The sequence below is a fragment of the Chelon labrosus genome (assembly GCF_963514085.1).
Source record: "Chelon labrosus genome assembly, chromosome: 7".
Lineage (NCBI taxonomy): Eukaryota > Metazoa > Chordata > Actinopteri > Mugiliformes > Mugilidae > Chelon > Chelon labrosus.
Genome location: NC_140343.1, coordinates 21,800,662 through 21,826,062, shown reverse-complemented (window position 1 = coordinate 21,826,062; position 25,401 = coordinate 21,800,662). Strand labels below are relative to the sequence as shown.

The 25,401-nt window shown below is 39.6% G+C and overlaps 1 protein-coding gene across 2 annotated transcripts in view; it reads left to right on the top strand.

The window, feature by feature from the left end:
- The first annotated feature begins 688 nt into the window (after positions 1–688).
- Positions 689–25,401, top strand: part of ryk (receptor like tyrosine kinase) — a 45,692-nt gene continuing 20,979 nt past the window's right edge. For both annotated transcript variants that reach the window (XM_084547742.1, XM_084547741.1), the window contains exons 1-7: positions 689–1,341; positions 20,219–20,340; positions 20,422–20,521; positions 22,012–22,143; positions 23,116–23,175; positions 23,766–23,907; positions 24,820–24,920. In XM_084547742.1, the coding sequence (XP_084403868.1) occupies positions 1,128–1,341; positions 20,219–20,340; positions 20,422–20,521; positions 22,012–22,143; positions 23,116–23,175; positions 23,766–23,907; positions 24,820–24,920 (871 nt within the window). In that variant the 5' untranslated portion in view covers positions 689–1,127. The remainder of the gene's footprint in view (positions 1,342–20,218; positions 20,341–20,421; positions 20,522–22,011; positions 22,144–23,115; positions 23,176–23,765; positions 23,908–24,819; positions 24,921–25,401) is intronic.

The window sequence follows — 25,401 nt, the reverse complement described above, 5'->3', positions numbered from 1 at the left end:
TGTCTTTTGTTTTCATTTCACTCTAGTATGGCCTTTCTCTGCCTTATTATCAGCCATTAGTTATCTGTGAAGCAGTTTATATTACACTAACCTGCATGAAAAGTGCTACAGAAACAATAATTTGTTTGATTAAGACGTTTGAAAAGTTTAAAAAAGTCTCCAGATTCCTTATTATTAGCCAGTATTAGAAATTGTGGCATGCTTAGGAGAATGATCCCACTTTTACAGATCGACTCGCGTTTTTTTGAGTTGCCTTCAACAACCTCGGAATTTTCCAATTTATACATGCTATTTCTGCTTTATTGGACGAACATGAAGAAGTCAATGTAATGCAATTATATGATTATTTCCAAAATTAGACTACATATAAATACACATGTAGTGTTTCATATTCCGATATTTCTGTTACAATTGATAATTTTTCAGGAAATTTAGAGCATCCATAACAATATATGAGAGAAGACAGGCCGTTTGAGATATTAGTAACAACTAAATTAGCTATGTTATAATTAAACGAAATCTGAGTTACGCACTAACAAGTTATACTGAGATTTTACACTTTGTTCAGTGTTTGTGGGTTTTTTTCCGACAGCCCCTAAAGGCATCATTCCTCTCCTGTAGTGGGAGCAGTGAGCCCCCGGTGCCCCCCTCCCTTCCTGTTCCGAGTGAAAACTGAGATAGTGAGGAAAAAGCAACGGGAGGAAAGACCATGGAGGGGGAACGCTGGATGTACTAGCTAGTTTGCTACTTTAGAGCACTTTTTTCAGCTTCTTTCGTTTTCGTCTGCTCAAATCAAAGTGACTCAAGGTGTCGATAGCCGGTGTGTGTTTAATGTGGCTGGAAAACGTCGTAAATCTCTGGAACGTTCAAACATTCAACGGCAGTCTGACCGCGGACGGTTAGCACAACCCGACCGAAGTTAGCCCGCTCCGGCTAACTTAGCCTGTTTCGGCTAACGAGAAAGGACAAAAAAACAACAACAGGCTAGTGGGTGCATAAGTTACGGCTAACAGTGACGCCGCGGCGTGAAGTAACTAGTAATGTTGCCTCCCGGGATTAACTTCAGATACGGATGAGAAAGAAATTGGGGAACCGCGAGAACAACGGCGAGCCAGACGACCACTGCTATGTCGGGGCTGATTCACGGCTCTGGCAGCTCGCCTGAGTCCAGAGGTTGGCCACACTCGGTGCTGTGGAGGCTCGGGGGCTTCTTCTTCCTCCTGCTGCTGGAAGGGGTCGGCTGCCTCGCCAACCCGAACAGCCCTTCGGGCGTCAGCAGCAACAACAACAACCCTAGTGTCAACATATACATGAGTGTGGAGGAGGTGAAGAAGCTTTTGGGTAAGAAGGCCTGCTGTCCTCAAACTTTATATATATATATATATATATATATGTGCCCCTCTCATCTGTAGCTGAACTCTGGTGAGGTAGTACACTTACTGAGCGTCCATGGTGCAACACACTGTGTGTGAGGCACTTGTAATTTGGGTCTAAATGCTCCCGGGTCCACAGTGGATCATTTAACTTGAATCAAAGACAGTCTTGTGCTGAGTCCATATCAGTGTGAATCTAAGTTGAAGTAAAGGTAAAGGTTGAAGTAGTCCTGAGATTTAAAAAGCCAGAGCTGTGGCTTTGTATGTGTTTTGTGAAGTGTCCAAGGGACTGTTTGATCTGCCGTCCTTACCTTTGCAAGATTCACAATCATCTATTGATTTATTTTAAGTAATAGCAAAAACAAAAAGTCACTACTTTTTTTTTTTTAATTTTAAATGCCTTCTTTTGTAGATTACAGCAGATATATATATTTAAACAGGAAAGTAAAGAAAACAGCCTCAGGGCTTTTCTGCCTTTGATCACATGGAGAAAGGTGGGCTGAAATGTCACCAGGAATACTAGAGAGGAGGAAGTGACTAAACCATGCACACAATTAGAGCGGGATATTTGTGGTTTATGGCGTGACTTACAGGGAGGTAGGTGTAGTTTAGTTTATTGATGTCGCTATTTGACTGCATGATCCGGGCGCAGGTGATGTGTAAAGCTGTGTCTTATGACTTTTATGATTTGGGTCGGTGACATTGTAACACATGTAATACGTGGCCATGTTGAGTTGTTATTGTACACAAAGATCAAAAAGCAAGACATGCAAAATAGTCAGAATAGTTTGCACTTCACTATTATTCCCGTCTTCCTTGTTGTATCGGATGTAGTGCTTTCTGAATGTTAAAAAGTGGGGTTATATCCTCTATCCTGGTTCTGTGGATTGGTCCTGAGTCGTTAATGTTAAGGTTTACTGCAGATGTGTTGAATGTGCACTTTGAAACTAGTCATTAACGTTGTAAGTGCCACTGCACCGTCTAATAAAGGGGTAGAAGTGCTAACGTTTAATGACCTTGTGGAGAGAGGAAGCCTGTGTTGCCGCTTCTCACCTTAACTAACGTCCTGCTGTAAGTAAATATGCCATCGTGTAGTGGCGGCATCAGCAGTTTTTTGACATCAGGTGACTTTCAGTAGGAGTCAGCAGACTGATTTCTGTCGTCGATCCACCTCGGAAGAAGCAGCAGCTGTATCCAGGTTTTGAAGGGGAAGTTGTGCAGGCTAACCTCCTCTTGCCATATAAATGCAGAGTTATTCACTGCTGCCTGCCATCAAACAGAAACGCTGGTTTGCTTGTGACTATGTTTAGGCTCTTTGATGTTTTTACTCACTCAAGAGCATCATGTTTATGTAAATGTGTGGCAGACATACCAGATATATTTAACTGTGGGATACTACAGACTTTACAAACATGTAAACAGGTAAACTAATTTGGAGTTGCCCACTTTTTGACTGTTTGTGCTGTTTAAGAAGCATTTCAGCTCCCTTTCCTCCGCTCTATAATCTATCTGGTGTTAGACCGAAGTCTGAATCTGTCCCTTTTGGTTCCTCCTGTTCTCCATCACGCTGTAGTTAATCTTCTCTTGCCAGACCAGGGCCTCTCTTGCGGTTCGCCTGAAACCTCATCTGGTCGTACGGAGACATTTCTTAATGGTTGACAACTACGTGTGCGGAGCTAAAAGTATGTATGTGTGGATAGAAACTTCCATGATGCAGCAGCGACATGTTGGATGGAGCTGAGACGAGCATCAGCCTCATGGAGCCAATAAACTTCAGGGGATCTCAAAGATTGTTGTAGAGACCGTTGGGTCTTGTGTGTAGACCAGGTGTCAGAACAGATTTTGTATTAGTATATATTCTATGGTCACTCTTTTGAATGATTAACAGCTCAGGCAGAGGTACGCTTTTCTTTGTTTAAATAAAAAATGTCTTCATAGTGATTTAACATTAAACATTTGTGTCAACACCATATGGCAACGCCTTTATTTATCATGCATTAGATCATGCTGATTTCAGTCAGCCTGCAACAGGGTTTCCAAGAAGTCTTTAGAAGTACTGTTTTCCAATTTTATATCTAGACACATGCCCACAACTTCCTGTTGACAAAAAAAGAAATATAATCTGAAATGGTTTTCAAACCACAACACTGTCTGGAGTTTGGGGAGACTCTTGTATTTAACTTGACATTGAGACATCATATCAAATCCAGACTGGTCTGGGACATTGTTCAAGGTAGCCATGTTATGTTTGCTCAGTGTGTTTTCTGTCATAGTACATACATTTAATTAAATGATTCCCAAGTTTAATTAATATATTTGTGTATCATATGCTTCTCAAATGGTCTAATTTCCTGAACTGGGAAGTAGTTTTTCCGACATCTGTGTGATCATGAGTGGAATGTGGAACCCACATGGATGCAACACGTTGGCAGCTGTTTGTTGTATTTGTGGGACAATGAACAGTGAAGGGAACGGATCAGGGGAGCCACGGCACTTCAAAGATATGCACATTATTATAAAAATGTCCGTCGTGGTGTTAGTAGCCACTGGTGAGAGATGGATGTGCAGCTTGCAAGTGTCAAAACTAACATTTGTCAAGGCTTGGTTAGCGTTACTTAGGTCTGCCATGTTTCTGCATTTATTCTGCCCTGTCTTGATCATGTGAATAAGCCGTGGCTGTGAGTCAGCATGCACAATAGACCTCTTTCTTGGACAGTAGGGCGAGCACAGGTCTAAATAATAACATTAATGATGGCTGGGTTCCACTCAGCTGCTTCAGTTTCAGCGTCTTTGTATTGTGTATGCTGGCTCGCTTGCTGTCTCGCTGCCATGGCTTACAGGGGGACTTTAATAGATCAGAGCCTTTGGTAATGTTATGTGTAGCACCTGTGCTCTTTTTTTTTTTTTTTCTTTTTAAACTATGACACATGTTTCCAGTACACTAACCTCATAGCAGGACACTAAAACTGCTACCACACTGATATGGAAAAGACCTGCTTTACATTTTATTAGTTACTCTTAGTCTGTCATTACAAGCTGTTGCTCACTCACGTAAGCCAGAACAATGCAGTCATGATCAAAAATAAGATTTGAGGGGTAGGGTACAGTGTTCTATAGGATATATGTCTTAACAAACCGCTGTTTTAACAAAAAAAGTTTAGTCAGGTATTTGAGGGCTGACTGTGTGCTGTGAGTCTTTCTCCAGATAAACGATGCAGCTGTTTTTCTCACATCACATTTATACGTCTAACATCGAAGCATGTCAAGTCCTTATTTTAGTTCATTCTGACCTGAAGGTTTGTGAAACACTTCATCCGGTTAATATCATTATTAGGTGTCGGATAGAAAAACCACAACAGGTTGTTATTACCTTGAACAAACACTGATGTAGCTGGTTATGTCTTAAGGTTATTTTATCAAATGCTTTGGTCAATATAATTACAATTGGATGTAGGGCTGCTCGATTTTGGAAAAAATGAGAATCACGATTTTTTTGGTCAAGATTGAAATCACGATTCTTCAAACGATTCTTTTTGAGTTTGAAAATAAAATGCGTTTATTCGGCATTTCGGCAAAAAAAACTCACTGTAAACCCCCCCCCCCCCCCCCGTTCAATTTGGGAGAGACCCAGAGGTGAACTGTCCCCCGCGCCCCCTTCCCCTTTCTCACGCACACCTTCTGTGCACGGCACCTTCTCAGCAGCAGGGGCGCCAATTTGCCAGTTCCCCACACAGATATGACAGATAATAGAAAACCATGTAGCGGCGCAGATGTATTTGTTTATTTATTTTTTTTCCAAGTGCTCGTGCCGCCCCCCTGTCATGAAAAAATGCCGCCCGGTTCGCCCGTGCCTAAAACCGCTACTGGGCGCAGATATCACACTGTAGCACATTTTGCACATTATGTGGGCCTGTGCTTCGTCAGATTCTTCGAATCCGAAGTGTTGCCATACAAGAGAACTTGTTTTACCCTTTTTATCGACCAAACGGGACCATCCTCCCTGTTTTCTGAATAAGTGTTGAGTGTTGCAGGTCACCACGCACACACACACACACACACACACACACACACACACACACACACACACACACACACACACACACAGAGCTCGCGGGGCTGCGTTGAATGCTCTGGGGGAGCGACTGAATTGCGTATGCGCGTCTCTTTCATTAAAACCTCACAGACAACGGAAAATGTCAAAAGAATCGTTCCAACTCGATTTTATTAATTTGGAGATCGTTTGAGCCAAGAATCGAAATCGTGATCAAAATTCGATTAATTGCACAGCCCTAATTGGATGTTTTCAACTCCTTTCAGACTCTTGTGTATTGTTCTTTTTGCCCACACTGGAAAGTAATTTATCTACTTTCTTTCCACTACCTGACTTTCACACTATTTTGTTAAAAGGGTGTTGCACTGTTTGGATATTGCTGTGAAAGGAAGAAGCTATCACCGGTTAATGTTGTCTTGCTGTGGTCTTTGCTCTTAGCGCACATGGACTGTCAGTTTAGGACTGTTTCATTTTGATAACTTTACCAAACAGCCAGACTCTCCAGGGCTTAATGAGGAACAGGAAAATGTCATGCCTGAATTGAAACAGGCTGTTGCATACACAATGTGTTAGTCTGTGGATGACAGGCAGACAGCATCCCTGATTGTTTTTGCACATGAACTGCCTGTCTCAAAAATCCACACGAGTTCCTTCCCCTCAGCTCTCGTATCAGCTCTGACTCAAGACCTCAGGAGTTTGAATTGCGTTGCAGCTGTGCCGCTCAAATTCAATTACTGAATGCTAAAAATCCCTGCAACCTGTTCTTTTTACAGACTACATGTGGAGTTGCTTTGATATGGAGTGTAATGGAGGTTCATAAAGGTTAAAATAACAGTGAATCAGATCTTTAAGAAGTTATATTGAAGGAGTGGAACTGGTTAGGTCTGGCAAGGACGCAACAGATCTGACTCAGTCTTAGGATGAAGACAAGGGGTCCATGAATTGAGTAATTATTTTGTATTAAAGTATCAAAAAAACAGGCTAAAACCACCAACAATTTACAACTGTGCAAAACAAAGAAAACCTTCAAATTTGCGTCTTGGATTGTTTGTTGACATTTATACTTGACTACGTGACATGTTGATAAGCTCCGAGATTAACGGCTGAAATGTTGAGTTTAGTGCCTCATCAGGTAGCAAATGTCAACATTTAACAAATGGCGATTTTAAAAGCTTCAAAATGTCTTGTATTTTAAAAACACGTTCCTGTGATTGTGACGGTTATTGTTTGCTCAGTTGCCAGAGATATGCTGCCCGAACTACGCTCATATGGCCCATGACCCAAGCAGTGACACTGCTTTTACAGCACTCAATAGCTTTCTTTCTTTCTCCGTTTCCTGGCATTTTGACCGTTCATGTGATCATGAAGGAACACGAGGGATAAACCCAAATGAGTTTTGTGTACATTCATTTGCTGTCCCATATAATAACAACCCACTGAACCTAGTTTTCCGTTTTAGAATCACCAGCGGCTTGACAGATTTTTTTCTTAGTGGAAAGTGCTCTCAGAAAGATTCTGTTTTCTAATGCTTACTTTTTGTATTAGCGATAGAGGTTTCCTGGCCAAGCAAAACCATACCTCCCCAGTCCCTAACTAAAATTAGAGCTGTGTAGAGAAAAGAAGTGGTTTCCCATCTAAATTAGTTTTCCAATAGATTTTCTGTGGGAATGGACAACGTGTTTAGTTTGTACTACAACCTCACACACTACACTCTAAAAAAAACACTGATACTTTCCTTTTTTCTTTCATTGTTACTTCCAACAGGGAAAATTCTAGCGATGTGGTCAGTTTTTCCACTCACTCAATCAGGCGAGTAAGCCAGAGTTTGGTATAGTTCTTCTTGGATAGGCATGCAAAAAAGGGGTCTCAAAAAAAATGCAACCAAGTGAGTAAAATCGTCCGTCTATTCTGAAGAGCCCCGGTGCATGTTAGCTATCTGGCCTCTCTCCCCTGCTCCAGAGAGCTGAAAGGCAAAGCTCGGGCTTTGAAAAAGAGCCTGTGAACAGTGAGGAGTGATTGGCAGCCGTATTCATTTCCTTCGTGCCACTCTCTGAGGATCCTGTGGCTGAATAGTGGAGCCCCTGCTTTCACATCTTTTGTCCAAGAGCTGCCGCGCGTACAGGAGGTTCTCCAAAGCATCAACCTATTTTATAAGGTGTCGCCCTTCTTATAATCAAAAGTCATGTTTATTTCATTCTTGTATGTTCAGTTGACGGCAAATGTCATAAGATCTCACAGTGCTTAAGTCGCAGTGATTTAATTATGCTGTTTTGTTCTGGAAATGATGAAATGTTAGTTATTAGCAGAGGTTGCAGGAGTTCGATATGTTCAGAGCCTTCTAGCTTCTGTAGCTTTTAAGTAGGTGATATGTTGTGTGAGGAAACACACCTTGCTAAACTGAAAAAATACAAAAATATTTGACCTTGTGTACACAACTCGGTCTTTCACACTGCTCCTTTACTCACAAAGCTGCCCATGTCATCCAAAAATAGATGAGTATGGTGGTGTTTGTGAGACCTCTTAAATGACCCTTTAGTTTTGCTGAGATTAAATCATTCTGCCCCTAAACACCTAATCATTTTTTTCCAGTGAACCATTTGATATTTGTCGAGTAAACTAAGGAGCCCCTTTGAGCAACAAATAAGCATCAATGAGGTTCCTATAATGGGACAGCGGCAGACAGCCTTGCTCTGATTCCTTTTCCTGCATTTCATCCTCGTTTGCCCTTGGGGCACTTGAAGGAATAAAAGAGAGAAACTGATGTATGGTCTCTTTGAAGTGAGTCAAAGAAAACCACGGAGATTGGGACTTAATGCGTGTTTTTCTTCTAGCTATTAGATGCTTTCAAATGGGACTATTTTTTGCATCAAGTGCTGCTGTTGCAGGCTATGTGAATAAAGCTCAGTTGTGGACTTTGGTTAGAGTGTTTGGTTATGCTTTTTTAAAGAATATACACCATAGTAACTCAACATAATTGTTGTGCTTTCCTTTTTACTGCGCACTTTGATGCTGAAGCTCTTCTTCAGTTGCTGGAAGAAGAGAAACTTCAAGAAGTGGTTTTCTCTTGGCGTAATTTTCTAAAGCTTGCCTTTGCCTGACCTTTCCTTTAGAAAGAAGAATGTGTGGCTGTGGAAATAGTTTCAAATGTCCAAAAAACTGCAAAAGCAGCATGTGAATTAATATGTGTTTCCATCCAGTTCTGTTTGTGAACATTAGAGGAGAGGGACACTGAGATAAACAGTTTGTGTGACCTTCATTTTCCAGTTGGGTTTCATTGAACATTTATAGGAGAAGATGAAGGAGTTTGGCGACATAAAATGAATCACGTTTTATATGTGAAATGATTTAATCTCTAAAACTGTTTCCATTGCACATGTATGCCATTTGTTCTTTTTCATCTCAACCAACCACACAAATTTTATTGCAGTGTTTTGTTTTGAGTTTCTTTTTGTTTACTTTCACATTTTCTTTTTGTCACAAACTGAAAAGGCGCTGGAGCACATGTAGATCTCATGACATGTTAAACTATCTCTGACATGTCATTCTTCCAACTCTCTGGACACATTCGGTGGTGTGTTTACCATTTACAACAATCCTGTGAATTGAAGTAGCCGATAAACCATCAGGTAATCCTCACCTTCAAACATTTCAATAATCTGGTTCTGTGTGTGGTCGTTTTTCAAACATCCTTATCCAGTCCTGTAAGTGTAAACCAGTCTGTCTTCGCTCACTTCACGTTCTGATGATTGCTGTTCATTCTTCAGAAAGGCCACACCTTGGAGTCTGATGTTTTGATTTTACTCACACAGACTCTTTATGAGACAAACTGGACAGAAAAGCTTTGGTAGAGACACTCTTGTGTGTCCTGCATTTCTCGGAAATAACTCTGTGATGGGACGACATGTCAGGTACTTTCCTGTTGAAATTGGTAACTCGATGCCTCGTGTTAAAGTGGATTTTATTAAAGCAAAGAAGGACTATTTAAGGAATCCAACGAGGCAAAATCAAATTTTCTTGAATGTTACTATTGTATTCAACATTTTTATGTCGTGATTTCATTTTCAAATTCTTATAGCTTCGTGCACTTTAAAGGAACGCTAGAATTAGTTACAGAGGCTGTTTTTTTTTTTTTTTTTGTAGGACTTGGTCTAAAAAATGATTTTCAATTAGCTTCAGTATTCTTTTGGAAGATGCGATATCGATTCCTAAAATCCTTGGGCCGATATTGTTTTTTCTTTTTTAAAATACACGCCATTTCCTGAATCTTCTTGTTAGACATATGTGGTGGTGCAAGACGGGTTTGCACAACAAATCTTGCAAAACCGCACAACTAGATTTGACCACGTGTGATGGAGTTCCAAAACATGACAAATCTATGGAGGCAAGACTTTTCAAACCCTTCTGTTCAGCACTGGTTACACTGTATAAACATTTTTAATGGTTTATAATAAAAATCTTATGTAAAATGAGCAGATGTAAGGTTATGTGGTAATGTATTTGTTGCTGGTTTAGTAATCAACCTGTGTTTTTGAACAAATTCCACAAAATACAGGCAAATAGATCGTGTGGGGATAGAAAGCTTTTGAGGCACATGTCCTTTGGAAAAGAAAATTGACCTTTCTCTTATGACAGCCATGTTTAGGTAACATCAAACTTGGCTTGCAAACTACCACAGCCCTCTCCTCTCTAGTTAGCTGTTTGTAGTTTAGCTAATCTCATAGTGTATCTTTGAGTCAGTGTGACAGATTCAGTGAGAGCTGGTCACAATTGTCTTGCTTGGTGCTTAGGTAACATTATTGTTATAGTACTTGATGAAGTGTATATTGAATAACAAAGCTGTTCATACCAGCTGCAAGGTATTTACTTGTCAGACCAGGTAGGTTTTCCCTGAAATAAGCATCAAAACATTACCCCTTCCTCGTAATAGACCCGGTCAAATCCATCATCTTATAAGAAGGCAAATTGAAAACGATTTAACTTTGTGTGAATGAATACAAAATTCCATCGTACTGATTTAGCTCTTGTTGGTGGTGCACTCACTGTGACCTCTTTGGATGAACAAAATAGTGGAGTTGTTAGTGGCCATAGCTAAAGTTTGAGGCAAAATCAGTAGGTAAAATATTCCAGCTACTGACTGTTTAAAAGAAACTAAAAAAAGAATCCTGTCCTAGATGCTTTCTGTGCACAAAAGAAACATACTGTGGTAACAGGGCTTGTGTATCTTGATGGCACACGGAGACATAAGTCTACTAACAGAAAGTGACTGCAATCATAACAACATAAAGTGTTGCACTTATTCAGGCACATTTATCCTAAAACTGCTGAAAATATCAGATAAAGTATTGCATTTAAAGTGCTGTTTGTGTCCGTAGAGAAGAGTAGCAATTAACTCCTAATGGCTTCGTGCAGTGTGAATAAAGGAGCTTCAAATAATAACTGAATGATGATTATAGTCCAATCTATCACTGGAAAGCCAACAAGAAAAGTTAGTTTGATCCTGTTAATGAAGGTAACTAACTTAGTTTCAAAAGTCACTCTAAGTGAATAACCTATTTTTAAGTTTTCAATGCCAAAAATTAATATTTCTTTCCTCTGAATAAGCCCTGTTCTATGTGAAATGCACATTTTCTATGAATTCTGGTTTACTTCCCACCAATTCTTCTTTTTACCTGTTCTCTGACAGCCTATACTCCTAATCAGTCAATTTCAACATTGGGGAACTTTTCATAATCTTTTTTTTCCCCCCAATCACTTTCCAAGATCGTGTCTCCTCAGTGTACAGATATGCCTCTGATATATTAGCCCTTCACATATCCCCCCACCTGTGTCATTCATGTTCCTGAGGATTTGTTTAGAGTTTCCAGTTGATAGAGTTTCACGCGGGCCCTCATTTTCTCCTTCCTTGGTTAATGTGGCCAGTATCTTCCTAGTGAGAGACGGGAGGGAGTGTTTATCTCCAGAGCACTCAGGGATGGAGGCTTTGGGAGGTATGGTGTCGACTGTGTGCACAAGAGGGTCTTTGTTATATCTGTCCTGGACCTTGCCACCTGGCCACTACCACCTTTTGTTCTCCTCTTTCAAAGTCTGCAATGTGATCCACATCTCGCAAGAGAAGACTGCAGTGAAGTCTTAAAAGGCTTTATTTCTTATTCCTGATTTGTTTCTTTTAGTTTATAGTTCGGTATATCAAAGCTCCTCTGCAGTTTAATTGTATGGCTGCATTTGTGTGGGTTGCTATCTAAAAGCTTTGTGGTAACAAACGTATCCACGTCAGATTCTGTGTTTAAACCAAAAATTTGGGAGGAGGGACGTGAATAATCCTCTGCCCTCCCACAGTTGAAAGAAGTGTTGATGTGCCCTTAAGCAAGGTACTTAAATTCTACTCCAGTGAAGCTGCTCTGTGGCCAACAGCAGAGGACTGATTGCACTGGGCAGTTCTGAGGTATAATGTGTCCGCTGGGCGTTTAGCTGCAAATAATATGTGAATAGTTTTGTTTGGAAACTCACTAAATCAGTTGGAAAAAAGTGAAAGTTTTCCAACTGATTTTATTCAAAGCTTTGCCATCTTGCACACTATCACAAAAAGACTTTTAAAGGGACACATCCACATGTGATCAAATCACATCCTCAAATATTGTCCATGTTTTGGATGGGCAGTGTTGTGCAAGTTCACTCTAAACAAGAACTAGTTCAAAGTTTAGTTCGCACAGATAAAAGTGAACTAGTTCAAGTTCATAGCTCACATTTATTTATTTTTTATTTTGACCTAAGTTCACGTTCATTTTTTTATTTTTATTTTTTTAATGAGCAGCTTGGAGCTATTCTTGTTCAGTAGAATCTCTGACTGACCTGCCCATCCATCCCCAGCCTGTGATATTTTTTCTGCCAGATTCTGATTTTTGAATAACTATCTACTGTATATACTAAATGAATATATGAAATGACTCAACTGTTTGTGTCGATCAGTTGTTTCTCCGGTGACGGAGGCGGCTTCTCAGCCATGCTTTATGCCATAAATCGTACGTCGGCTGACAGCTGTCATAGAACTTTCTTTTTTTTCTTTTTTGTCCTCAGCGGGGGTGAATGTCGTTATTTCCCTCCAGATTGAACGAAACTCACGTCTACGCTCACAGTTGGAAAAATGATGCGTTCAGTTCACAGTTCACGTGTTCAATAAACACCGTTCACTGAATGTGTTCATGCACAACTCATGGAAACTCATGGGTGCTCATGGGGTCTGTTAGTGGCATTAAGGGAACACCTGTGTTGGTTATCCAATTATTTGGGATGATACTCATGGTGGGCTTTATGTGGCATGTGATGACCTTATCCTCAAAATATAAGAATATGTTCATATTTTATTTTTTCAAATCTTTGTTAATCCCTTATTAGCAAGTATTATTTTCATTAGTCTACACATGTTTTCCCAGTTAACCGGTAAATCCCCAATTCTGCCACACAATAAAACAAAAAATGTTTTATGGGAAATATCCAGGTTTGTCGTTCCATCCAATGACAAAGTCCTCAAAAGTGTTATTGTTGTGTTACCAAAAACAGAAAACATATGACTGCTTTTCGCGATAATAATACTCAGATTTTTTCCTTTTAAAATGACTTTCATGGTCAGTCAAGAATCCAGTTTGGTTGCCAGTTACTTTACTATTGTTCTTACCAGTGGATTTTGTTGCCATTCAAGTAGAAAAAGGGACTGTGGAAAACTGTGGATTATCTCAGTCTGTTCAGTTGCATCTCAAATGGACCACCAGCCTCCTCTTCTGCTTAGCCATGAATCACTGTATGGGGAAGCACAAGAAAGGATTTTATACAACAAAGAGGAGTCTTGAAGAGTACTTCATTGGCAAACAGTGGAAGCTCGCTGAATCCATTTAGGATTGATTTTTGCACAGAATAAGGATCATGACTGCTATTTCTTACAGTGGAGCGTATATCTAGGAAGGAAGGAGCATTAGCCAGTAATACAACCAGAATAGAAACAAATACAGTAATTAACTCTTTGAAAGTAATATAATATATAATATGGGATGTGTATTGAGACACATTAATGATATTTTTGTGCATCAGAGGCTTTTTTACTTTTATATATTTTGGCCCATATATTTCCAGCTTACTATCTCTTAATTTAGGTCTACACTTTCATATCGAAGTCTCTCAGATGCCACCGATAGGAACTGAGCTTCTTAATGATGATGGTTGAAGTTATTGTGGTAGAACTGACACGATTTTATGAGTGTGCTTTTTCCCCTTAACTTTTTACGCCTCCATGCCAGCAATTGTCTGGAGGCATTATGTTCTCAGATCGTCTGCCTGTTTGCCCCAGTTTTTCAGTGTGATAGATCAGGAAAGCCTTGAAGGAATTTCTTCAAATAAGTTTAAAAAAAAAAAAAAAGATGACATTTGATACCCTGAAGTTCAACTTCACAGCGACATATTCACTACATGGTATAAAGTATTAGTTTGCACAGACCTAGATCTAATCTGCAACTTGACAGAGGCAGAAGCATTGAACAGTGAGGCAGTAATTCTTTAGTTTTTTTATCCAATGTACAGAAACTTCATTCCTCTTCATATTTGTGCTTTCCCACCTGTCCATACACAATGCTGTCACATCGCAAAAGAGTTAAAGTTGCATGGCAAGCTGCAGGACTTTCTCAGCAATCTAATATTAACAATAGAGAGCCGAAGTCCCGCCCCCTCTACTTCCGGGTTATGGGACCTATCTTTCGAAAAAATATGAACGGCAGTCTATGGCGAAAGATAAATTATTTTCTGGTCCCGATCGACTTGTGCCTTGGATTATACATATGTTGTTTTTCAGAATAAAAAATGATTTTACATGTCAAGAATGTCACAGTTTGTCGCAAGATAAGTAAAACGCTATGGAAAATACGTAATTAAACGAACTACAAGTCCCGCATGCTGGCGCGTACAGAACCGACCAAAACTCCCTTCGTGTAACTACAGCTCTCGACATGACCCGATTTATAATGATTTTCACCTCGTTTGATGCTTCTGCCTTCGTCCTGGAAGAAGACGGTAAAGCTCAACAAGGAGACAGCCATAGTTCTCTAGGGATCTCTAGAGAGATGTAGTTCACTAAGCGATCTCATACAAAACCTAATGTTGTTCAGCTTATTTACGTCAAATAATTTATCTCTTGACGTGAAAAATTATCTTTTAAATTCACACACATCATATGTGAAATTCATGCCACAATTCGATCGGGACCAAAAAATAATTATTATCTCTCCATAGACTGCCGTTCATATTTTTTCGAAAGATAGGTCCCATAACCCGGAAGTAGGGGGGCGGGACTTCGCCTCTCTATGTCCATCAACTAGAACTGTGCAGCCAGCTGTTGATGTCTTTGTGATTGTGATTGTTGATTTTGCAACATTAAGATCGGCTCGTAAAATCTGCCCGACTGAAGATCACCGTGATGAATGTCACTGTGTTCGTCACTAAACAAGGTCACATCATGAACTGTGTGACACGCATCGACAGTACACCCCACCACTGGTTTTAACAGATTGTTCCCGTGGCTTTGTGTCACTGTGGTCCCAGGTGTTTTATCCAAACATAGTGCTACCTGTTAGTATCTTATTAATGATTGACCGTCTTAACAGAGGTTATTTCATGTGTTATTAAAATTGATTTTCATGTGAAAATACAGGATCCAGCACTGTAACCATGAATGCATTCATTCTGATTTATGGTCAAGTGTGTGGTATGTTCAGATCAGAGGACGTGATACAGTGCGCTGTGCTCTTTTCTATTGTGAATCATTTGACACCAACAGAGAGAAATGGAAATGTCCAGCAGGAAATAATCCCTCAAAACATGACATGCTGCCAAGCCATCACACTGGAATTCAACATGTTGTTTCCCATTAGCATTTAAGAAGTCTGTTAACATTAAAGACGACGCATTTAAAGTAGCAAACAGTGTGACTCTGCAGTGAGGCTCTTTACATCGTGTGACCAAACACTAGCTGAACATGAGTTGTGTTTGTAGGCAGACCTCCTAGTAATGCTGCTTCCCATTTCCAGAGAGCAGAGTGCGAGTCAGGAATTAAACTGCAGTGCATGGTTCAACTTCCTTCACCTCAGGAACCATTTATTCCCTGTCCTCAGTCTGTACACACTGACAGGCTCCTGTGTCCATTGCGTCTGATTCCTGTTTTGAAGTTTTTCCAGTCAGGGTGGATGGCTGAAGTGCTGTGAGAAGGACAAACTTGAGCCACACGGTTTCTCCTTGAGCCTTAATGCCTGGCTGCATAGTTTAATTGGTATAAAAGCTGTGTGGCCACATGTTGAGACAAGGGAGGCACACATAGTTGAGCATGAGAAAGGCAATTATTACTGCGTGGCTGGGTGTTCGCTGCTCTAATCAGAATGGTTTTCAGATGCAGACATTTTCAGAGAAATGGCTCTCAAAATGTGACTGTGCCTACCTGCGCAGCAACACATATTTAGCAACGAATGGCCAGAAACACGAATCCAAATAAATGCTGACGTTATTCCATGTCTGTGTAAATATTGCTGTTTCCTAGTATGGTTGTTATACCGGCTTTCTTTCACTGCTTTGCAAATTTTCTTTACTAATAGACTATTTGCTCCAAGTGGTCAGTTAATACTCATATAAATCCACATTGTATTATGTACTATAGTACTATTTGCAAAGTGTGTCTTTTTAGCCTTAAATGTATTTATTTATTTTATTTTGTCCAGTTTAAGGACGGCAAGCGCTTACATTAATCCTTTTAAAGAAAAAAAGAAAAGATGGATGCAGAAGATTTAGCTGAAGCTAATTTCCATCTGTAGTCCCACATAAAACATAAAATAGACAGCACATAAAAACAAAATACATACAAGATACAACCTTACGTACACACTCAACCTAGAACCAAACAATGAGTACAAGTACCAGCACTCATAACATGTACACCATGCATGCCACCCGGCACATACTACATACTGCCACACGGCATACGCAGCACACACAGGACAATGCCACATAGTAAAAATGTCATACATACATACATATGCCACACATTCACTTGCTCCTGATGATAAGTATGAGATAAAACAACATGCGTGGTATCAGCAATCTGCCTGTTATGAGTATATTTAAATTACGATTCAAATATTTCATTTTAAAAAAAAAATAAAAATGAAGTGGGACATAAGTGCATTTGTTGTTCTCCTATAAAGTGCCAATGCCCAAAGTGCAGTACTCATGTAAAGTGCTATAGCAAGTGCAAAGAGTGGACCATTTTGCAGGTCTTACATTAGCTTTTAAATACCAACAATGGTAAATCAAAATTACAGAGGAATAAATACCAGCAATGGTAATTCAGAGTTATTCTAAGCAGCAATAAAGTGCAGTGCATAACCAGCAGTAACAACCCTAAAATACGTAAAAATGATAAATAAATAAAAAACCAAAGTATGACAAAAGAAACTTCCATTTAATTGTTATACAAAAATATTTGGCACAAGACCACGGTCTCAGTTTTTTCTTTTTTGCATCTTAAGTACGTAATCTTAATCTCAGTTGATATTCATGTTATGTTTATTATATTGTAAATTCATTCATTCATTCATTCATCTTCTGTAAACGCTTGTCCTGTGAAGGGTCGCGGGGTCTGCTGGAGCCTATATCGGGCGAGAGGCGGGGTACACCCTGGACAGGTCGCCAGTCTATTGCAGGGCTAACACAGAGACAGACAACCATTCACACTCACACGCACACCTACGGCCAATTTAGAATCACCAGTTAACCTAATGAGCATGTCTTTGGACGGTGGGAGGAAGCCGGAGTACCCGGAGAGAACCCATGCAGACACAGGGAGAACATGCAAACTCCACACAGAAAGGCCCAGCCTATATTGTAAGTTAGTATTTGTTAATTATATGATTTCTCAGTTAATCAGCTTTACATGTCCTTAGAGAAGGAGCTTTGGCATTGTGAGGTCGCCAGGTCCATGGCTGCAGTACCTTGAGCAAACACCTATTAAACAACAACAACAACAACTGCAAAACTGCTCTCCGGGTGCATGGCTGCCCACTGTTCAAGTATACTATTTGTGTACCTACACCAATCAGGCATAACATTATGACTGCCTTGCTTATATTGTGTAGATCTCCCTTGTGCCTCCAAAACAGTTGTGACTCATCAGAGAATGGACATGGGCCTTCTGAGGGTGTCTTGTGGGGGCCTTTGGGTCCTGTGGGTTGAGGGGAGGGGCCTCTCTGGATCAGGCTTGTTCCAGTGCATCCCACAGATACTTGATCAGTTTGGGATCTAGTGAAATGGAGACCAGGTCCAGACACCTTGTCGTGTTTTTTGAGTTGTTCCTAAACTGTTTTTGGGATGGGGGTGCCTAGTCTAGTCTAGGTGGGTGGTACATGTCTAAGTAAAATCCAAATGAATGCCAGGTCCAAAGTTTTTATTATTATTGACGTTTTCTAACAACAACGTAGAAGACAAACAAGTACACAGTGATAAAAGAAAACAAACGCAACAACAACAACCAAAAAACATACAAACAAAAACAAGCATACATATTTTAGATATATAGCCTAGCCATTTTCATATTTAAGCTATAATTTAACTTCATGACAGCCAGAACAGAAAAATATAGAATATGTGGCAACAAAATAGAATCTTATCCACAAGTATCAAAGTCAAAATAATAAAATATGATATTATTGATCTTTGTCCCATTTTTTTGTGATAGCTAATTTTCTCCAATCATCTGATTGTGATTTACTTTTATTTTTTTCCATATTTTTTGTCATTAAATAATAATGTTTTAGAAACATGATGAATGGTTCCAATGTAACACATTTTTCTTTTTTGAAAATAAAAAATTTTCCAAGGAGCACAATAATGTTTAACAACATATTTTTTTCTTCATGCAAACCCCAAATTATATTGATTATTGTTATTGGTAAGTCAAGTCCTTGCTCAGACAGCCAAGCTGCCACCTTACGCCAAAAAAGCATGACATCTGGACAGTACCAAAACAAATGCAAGGTGTCTTCCTCTTCTTCACCACAGTATCTACACATACTGTCTTCAGTTATTCTCCATATCTTTAGCATTTTCTTTGTTGGTAAAATCTTGTAGAATATTTTAACTTGAAAAGCCCATATATATGTTGAACAGGATGATTTGTACAGATTCTTAAAGACATTCAACCAAGGAAGTGGAGTATCAAAAATACTTTCCCAATAGTCTTGAAAATAATATGGAGAAACTGCAGTGTTTTTAAAGGATGAAAAGAAGCTGTACATATCAAAATTTACTTTTCTATGCCCCAACCATTTATAATTTTTAATAGCCGGACGGCAGACACCTAAGTTTGCATTTAAATTAAGTAGTTTTTTTTTCCAAGTTGAAGGGATTGCTGATAACAACTGCAGATACTGTAGTTTTGGACAAAAGTCTCCATATATTGAAATAAAGGATTCATAGTTACGAAGTTCTCCTTTATCATTCAATATATCACTTACAAAAAGTACATTGTTATCTAAAAATGGCTGCCAATATACAGGTTCTTTGTCTATGCAAATATTGGAGTTAAGCCACAATAACTGCTGTTTAATCTCCAATATATCATTTGGCATAGAGAACTGAAAGCAAAACCACATAGACAGAGAGTTTCTGAAAAAAGGGGAGAGATTAGGAAAAAACTGGTTCAAGCTTACTTTTGATTTCTGGCCTAGTTGGAAAAAAGGATATAATTTACCTATTGATGTGCCACATTGAGCTATAAATAATTTAGATGAAAACCAGTGTTGGTTATTATATAATCGTTGGATCCAAGCAACGGTCCAAAGGTTTCCCGGCAGAACATCTTCTCCTGTCTCCGGTCATAATGTTTTGCCTGATCGGTGTTCAATAAAGCTGATCTGATTTGATTTTGATTCGATCATGAGTATGAGTTCCAGGAATGGAAGGCTGCAGTGTGTTGGTTAGATGCTAGTTCATGTAACACTTATCTCTCAGTTAGAAAATGCCTGAGAATGTTTTTAATTGAGCCAATGTGAGAGAGGTCTCTGAGCCGGAGCTCTGAGACAGCCCCAGGGTATTGTAGGAGCCTGGGCACATTCTTCCCCTCTCTTTAAACTGGATATTCAGAGACTGATAGACAGACCCCACTCTGCCGGAGAGACTCCTTCAAAGACTGATAGCACTGCCCCAGGCCTGGGCTGGGGATTTCACAAGCATATATTAGACTTTTTGATGCATCAAAAACAGCATAAAAAACTTTTTAAGGCTTGACTTTGTTAAAGTGAATGGTAAAGAAACAGTCCATTTAGAGCCAAGACGTTTAGCTTTCTGATGTCCATGTGCAATGGCATTTCCTAAGCTATGTGCTCACTGAAGACTGAATGGTTGAGCAGATTGTGGATGTTAGTTTGCTTTTTTATCTGAGGCATTTGACTCCCTTCCTCCTACCCCTTCCCTTGGCCAATTTTGTTTCCTGGATAGAAAATTACGGTCATATTTTGGATGTTGTCTCACTTGAATGTTTTGAAGTTTTTCACTTGGGCACTAAGACTTCTCAAGTACTAACAGATGTGGTTAGTCCATCTCTTTTATTGAGGGGAAGCCCCCCCCAAACTAAACTGGCAGTTTGAGAGGATATTTTACTTTTCCGCAGGCTTGCTTCAGATGAGAAAATTAGTTGTAAACAGTCTTTTATGTCTAGTGATCTCAACATTTTCTCATCAGCTACAATTTTATGTCATCTGTCCTCACACAGGCCTAGACGCAGAGCTCTACTATGTGCGAGACGATGTGGTGAATTACTATGCGCTCTCCTTCAACATGCCTGTGCCCACTGAGACCAACAGCCTTTACTTCACATGGTATTCCAAAATGAAGGTAAGCCTCAGCATCTTGTCAGTACATATGTTCACACAGTTGTTACTGAAATGTTGACATTGGCTTATTTATCTTTCAAAGGTTGAATACCGGCTTGCATTTTACGTGGAGAATCCTGTTGCCCTGCACACACCAGTCAGCAACATCTCCAGTCAGGGGGAGGTGCCCCGTCTTCCCACTGGTGAGTCAGACATTCACCTTTTCTTGTATCATGCACTCTCTCATTCTTCATCCTTCCTGTAGTATTGTGATTTTAAAAAAAAATGCTTCCACGCCTATAACTTGTTTTATGCCATCCAGATAAGATAAGAAAGGTTAAAGTAGGACACACAAAGCCAACGTTATAAGAACTACCAGCAATGGCAGCCGACATGACCTCACGTTGCCTGTGTCTGAGACAAAACGTTGCACTTGAGCACACCGAGAAGACTACAGTCAATGGCCAGCTGGCACAGACAGTGGAGTTACTTTTAGCTGGGAGTATAAGAAGCTAGAAAGAGCTACGAACTCTCCTGAATCACGTTGATCAGTTGGTTTACAGATTTATTTGAGCTGATCATGTCATTGTGAAAATATGAATGTTTAGATTAGATAAAGATGTTTAATTAAATATTCAATGTGCTGAAAAGCCAGTGACAGTTTTCTGACTAGTGCCAACCTTCTGGTACGCACCAGAAAAACTAGGGTGACTGAGAAGAGGAAGAGGAAAACTGTTAAGACACTTCAGCTTGTTGCTTTGTCCATCAGTTGATAAAGACCCCAGCACTAACTCCTCAGCTACTTCATACTCCAAACGTGTAGTTTTGCAATTTAGGGAACAAGCCTATTTACTTTATGGCACATACAGTAGTTAAATGGAAGATTAATGTATCTGCCTCCTAAATAAATGGAAAGCTGCCAGTTAGCTTAGCTTAGCATAAAGAGTGGGAACAATTTATGCGACAAACTATGGCTGCCTCCAAAATCTCCCAATGCTTCACTCAATCAGTAATCCATATATAATGGACACTTGTAAGTAAGAAATTTATTTAGATTTTGAACACTAATTAATCATCATTGCAAGTCATCGCCAGATTAGCTGTGGAGTCATGTTATGGTCTTTGCGAAGTTGGTAATAATCAGTGGATTGGATCGTGGGGTTGTTAGCAGAAAATGACAATGCTTGTTTTGTTTGATTGTGGATTATTTAAGACATTTACACACTTAGATTTCAGACACTCAAATAAAATGACAGTAATTGTAGTGAACAATACAGAAAATATGTAGTGATTATGGACACATGTCTTGGCAATGCACAGTAACTGGTAGCCTGGAAACTATTTTGAGCCAAAAGTTAGCCTCCCATAAAACACATAATTGTTGTTTTTAGTGCGTTATAGAAGTACTGAGTTGCAGATTTTATGTGTCGCTTGAGCAAAATGTACTTCCCAAAATGTGGATGTTTTGCTTTAAACCTTTTTCCTTAAGAAATTCATTTAATTCATTTATAGTCACACAGTGGTGATAAAGTTGTATGGAATTTAACAGTTCCGCTAAACGTAAATGATGTTTAGTAAAAAAAGAAAAAATGACTTGAATCCGAAAATACTTATTTATTTCTTATTAATCACATATTTACCAACTTTCTGTAAATGATGGTTTTGTGTACGTGTGTGTGTTCTTCCTCTGCAGTTTTTAGAGTGGACGTCCTCTGTTCAGGCAAAGTAGACGAAGAGGCATTTTTGACGATGCAGCTCAATCTGACCATCTATGCCAACAACTACACAGTGCTCAACTTCAAGAGGAGGAAAATGTGCTATAAAAGTAAGAATCACAACGATCAGCTTAAATGTATGCATGAAAGTATACAGCAATTAAAAAAAACAGTCTTTACATGTCAAGCTTTAATCCTTTTTATAGTAAACCTCTTTTCGTGGTGCAGCAGGAAAAGCACAGGTGTAATGAGTAACATCAATGATGGCTCGCAGGGGAACATACTGTTTGACAGAAAAGGATATTCTCTGCATAGACCTAATTCTGCTCTGTGTGTCAGATGCCCCAAAGAGTTACAGAGGGAGATGTGCAGGTTTGAGTATTCAGAATGCAGTCGACGCGATTTTCTAAAAGCCTGAAGATAATTATATGTGGCCAAGAGGCTCCTTGCCATGTGCCCCATGGAAACAAATTTATTCCCATCTTATTTTAAGAAGGAGTCAAATTAGCAGCATGAAGAGATTCTTTGTATGCCTGAGTGGTAGTCAGAGCGCAGGCTGACCAGTCGTCCCTGTCAACTACTTCCTTGGATTGTTCCTATAATGTTGTAGCAGAGGACCAACAGTGAAGTATGCTCCCTGTTTTATAACCACACGGTGACTTTACTGATTTATAGTCTACTGAAACCTTTCAAGGAGCTGGTCCACTGGTGTTTTCATTCTGTAATGAGAGGGAGGGTATTTGATACTTTTACTTACAAGAGAATCAGGAAAAGATACTCACCACATCTTTACTTTGTAGGACCAGCCTCTTTGTCTTTAAATGACACATTTTGAATTATCTTCTAACCACTGTTGTGTTTTTGTCATGTTGTATGTAAAAATTACATGTCACACCAAGCTGTTGCTTTCAAGGCTCTTCATTCCCCAGCTTTACGCTGTCATAGAAGTGTTTTTAGGTTCACTGAATGCACAAGCAGTTTTCTTTCAGTATTACATTTTGTACTGACTTCCTCTGTAGTGTGAGTAAAACATTAGATTGACAATACTTGACTATTTTTCCTTTGTCTTCCTTTGTGAACAGGAATTGATTCTGACCCAAAGATTCCCATCCCCATCAATAACACTCTTCCCCGGCCTGACAGTAAGTAATCTTACCTCCACCTTCTGCTCTACTTTCCCCTTGCTGAAGCTCCACGTATTGTCTATGAAATGTGGCATTAGCAGGATGAATTATAGGTCTGTCATAGCAGTCCATTGTACTGAAACTTTATATAAAATGATACCAAATGAGCCCAAAGAGGGGAGGATTCTTTCTGCTATTGAACAGTACTCTGTCACCCCCCTCTCTTTGGCGTGTTCCTCCTCTAGTGGGGTCTTTTCAGACTCTTTGTGAGGCCCCTTCCCTAATAACAAAGTACCATTAGTTGGTTGTCTCCCTTCTGCTTGGGTAGGTCTGAGGAACCTGGGGCCCTCTGAGGCTTTTAGAGAGGTGATGAGAAAAGCTCTCAGACACCGAATCCCGGACACAGCCACGACTATTCCAGGCCTCCATTAACTCTAAGTGGAGCCCTAGGTGCACTTATAGTTCCATTACCTTACTTCACATTTCTACTCTGCCTCCCACATAATAGCAAACTGTTGAAGCGTTCGTAATGACGATAGTATGTTTTGTGAGCAGTGACTTCCATTTTATTTTACCAAGTTGCTCCTTTATCTGATTGTTTTTATTAGTAGATGGCGTGGCCACCCCCACTACCTCCACCCAGGTGTTCTACATAAGTGTGAGCGTCTGCTGCATTGTCATCTTTCTCGTGGCCATCATCCTGGCCATCCTGCACCTGCACAGCATGAAAAGAGTGGAGATGGAGGACAGGTTTGGTTCTTTTGCTTGTCCTGACTCTATAGAGACGTCAGTCACTGTTATATATCAATAAAGTAGAATGAAATGTATTACACTGAAGCACACAGCACAGCTTATATACAGTCTATTATATCAGTAACCAGTGAAAGCTAGAGTAGTATTTCTGCAAAATGCTTCTCTTCAAAGACGACAGAAGCTGGTCTTATCCACACACAGGATTATATCAAGTGGAAACTTGCACTGAAGCTTAACTGTTGTTCAGTGCTTGTAATCTCCACTTTGGATAGATGTAAGCAGCCACGGGTTATCAGATGTCGGTGTGGAATTAGATCCTCACTGCTGTTGAATAAGAGAAGTTAGACATCAGGACAGTGGCAAATTGAAATGGTCAAAATACTGTGAATGTTAAGGAAGTCGCTCTAACATGGTATTAATACCACATAGGTTTCTTAATATCACATAGGGTTCTTAGTGACTGTATACTTGTGATATATTTTCGCATTTGTTATTAAAGTATTTTACCAATGGAGAACAGTTCCATAAGCTGTTTGGAAGATCAAAAATGTAGATTCATACATCACTAAATTAAAACCAGTTGTTAACGCTAGCTAGTATGAATTACTATTACGAGTAGATACTGTCATCGTGCAAAAATTGACATTTGATAAAAGATTTGACAAATTAAGTATACTGTTTCAGTTCCTTCTCACAATACTACAGTACTCAAGTAAAATGGAGTAATTGGAAATGTATTCTGTATCCAGTGTGTGTTACACAAATAGTTCTTAAATACGCATATTTACCATGTATGTTACTATTGTGATTTATAATTATTGTGATTTATAATTAAAACTGCTAGCAACAAACCTTTCCTGATGTATATGCCTTCAAGTACACTATATTTCTCCTCTCTGTGTTTTTCAGCGTGAGCGACAGTGGAAGCTCACAGGGCCTGTCTCAGCCTTCCACCCAAACCACGCAGTACCTGAGGGCAGACACGCCAAACAACGCAGCTCCTGTCTCAAGTAAGACATGTCACCTCTTCTCTGCACTGTAACACTAACCAAACACGCCCTATACACTCGTCCGTTACAAGATGCAACCTCAGGTCATGTTTCATTGATAAAAAAATAAGAAAACGCACATATCAGATTATTGCTTAAAGGACATTTAGTGGTTCACTGAGTGTCATAGGTTGTTTCTTTTTCTTTTTCTTGAGTTGGCATCCACATCGTGCATGCTTTTCCAAATGCAATAATCGACTGTGAATAACCTAATCAACTTAACTAGTATCATAAGATCGTAATGAAGGACACAGGTCCTGCAGTGATGTTGTGTCTCTTTATTTTCTCCACTACCCTTGTGACTTGTTTGAGGAATCTGTAAATCACTGTGTGCTTTGCATCAGGCAGCAGTTAGAGAAGTAAAAATAAAAAAAATAAAGACCCCATTTATTATATTGGAACTGAAAAGACGTAATTAGCTAAAAATTAAAGAACACGGTGG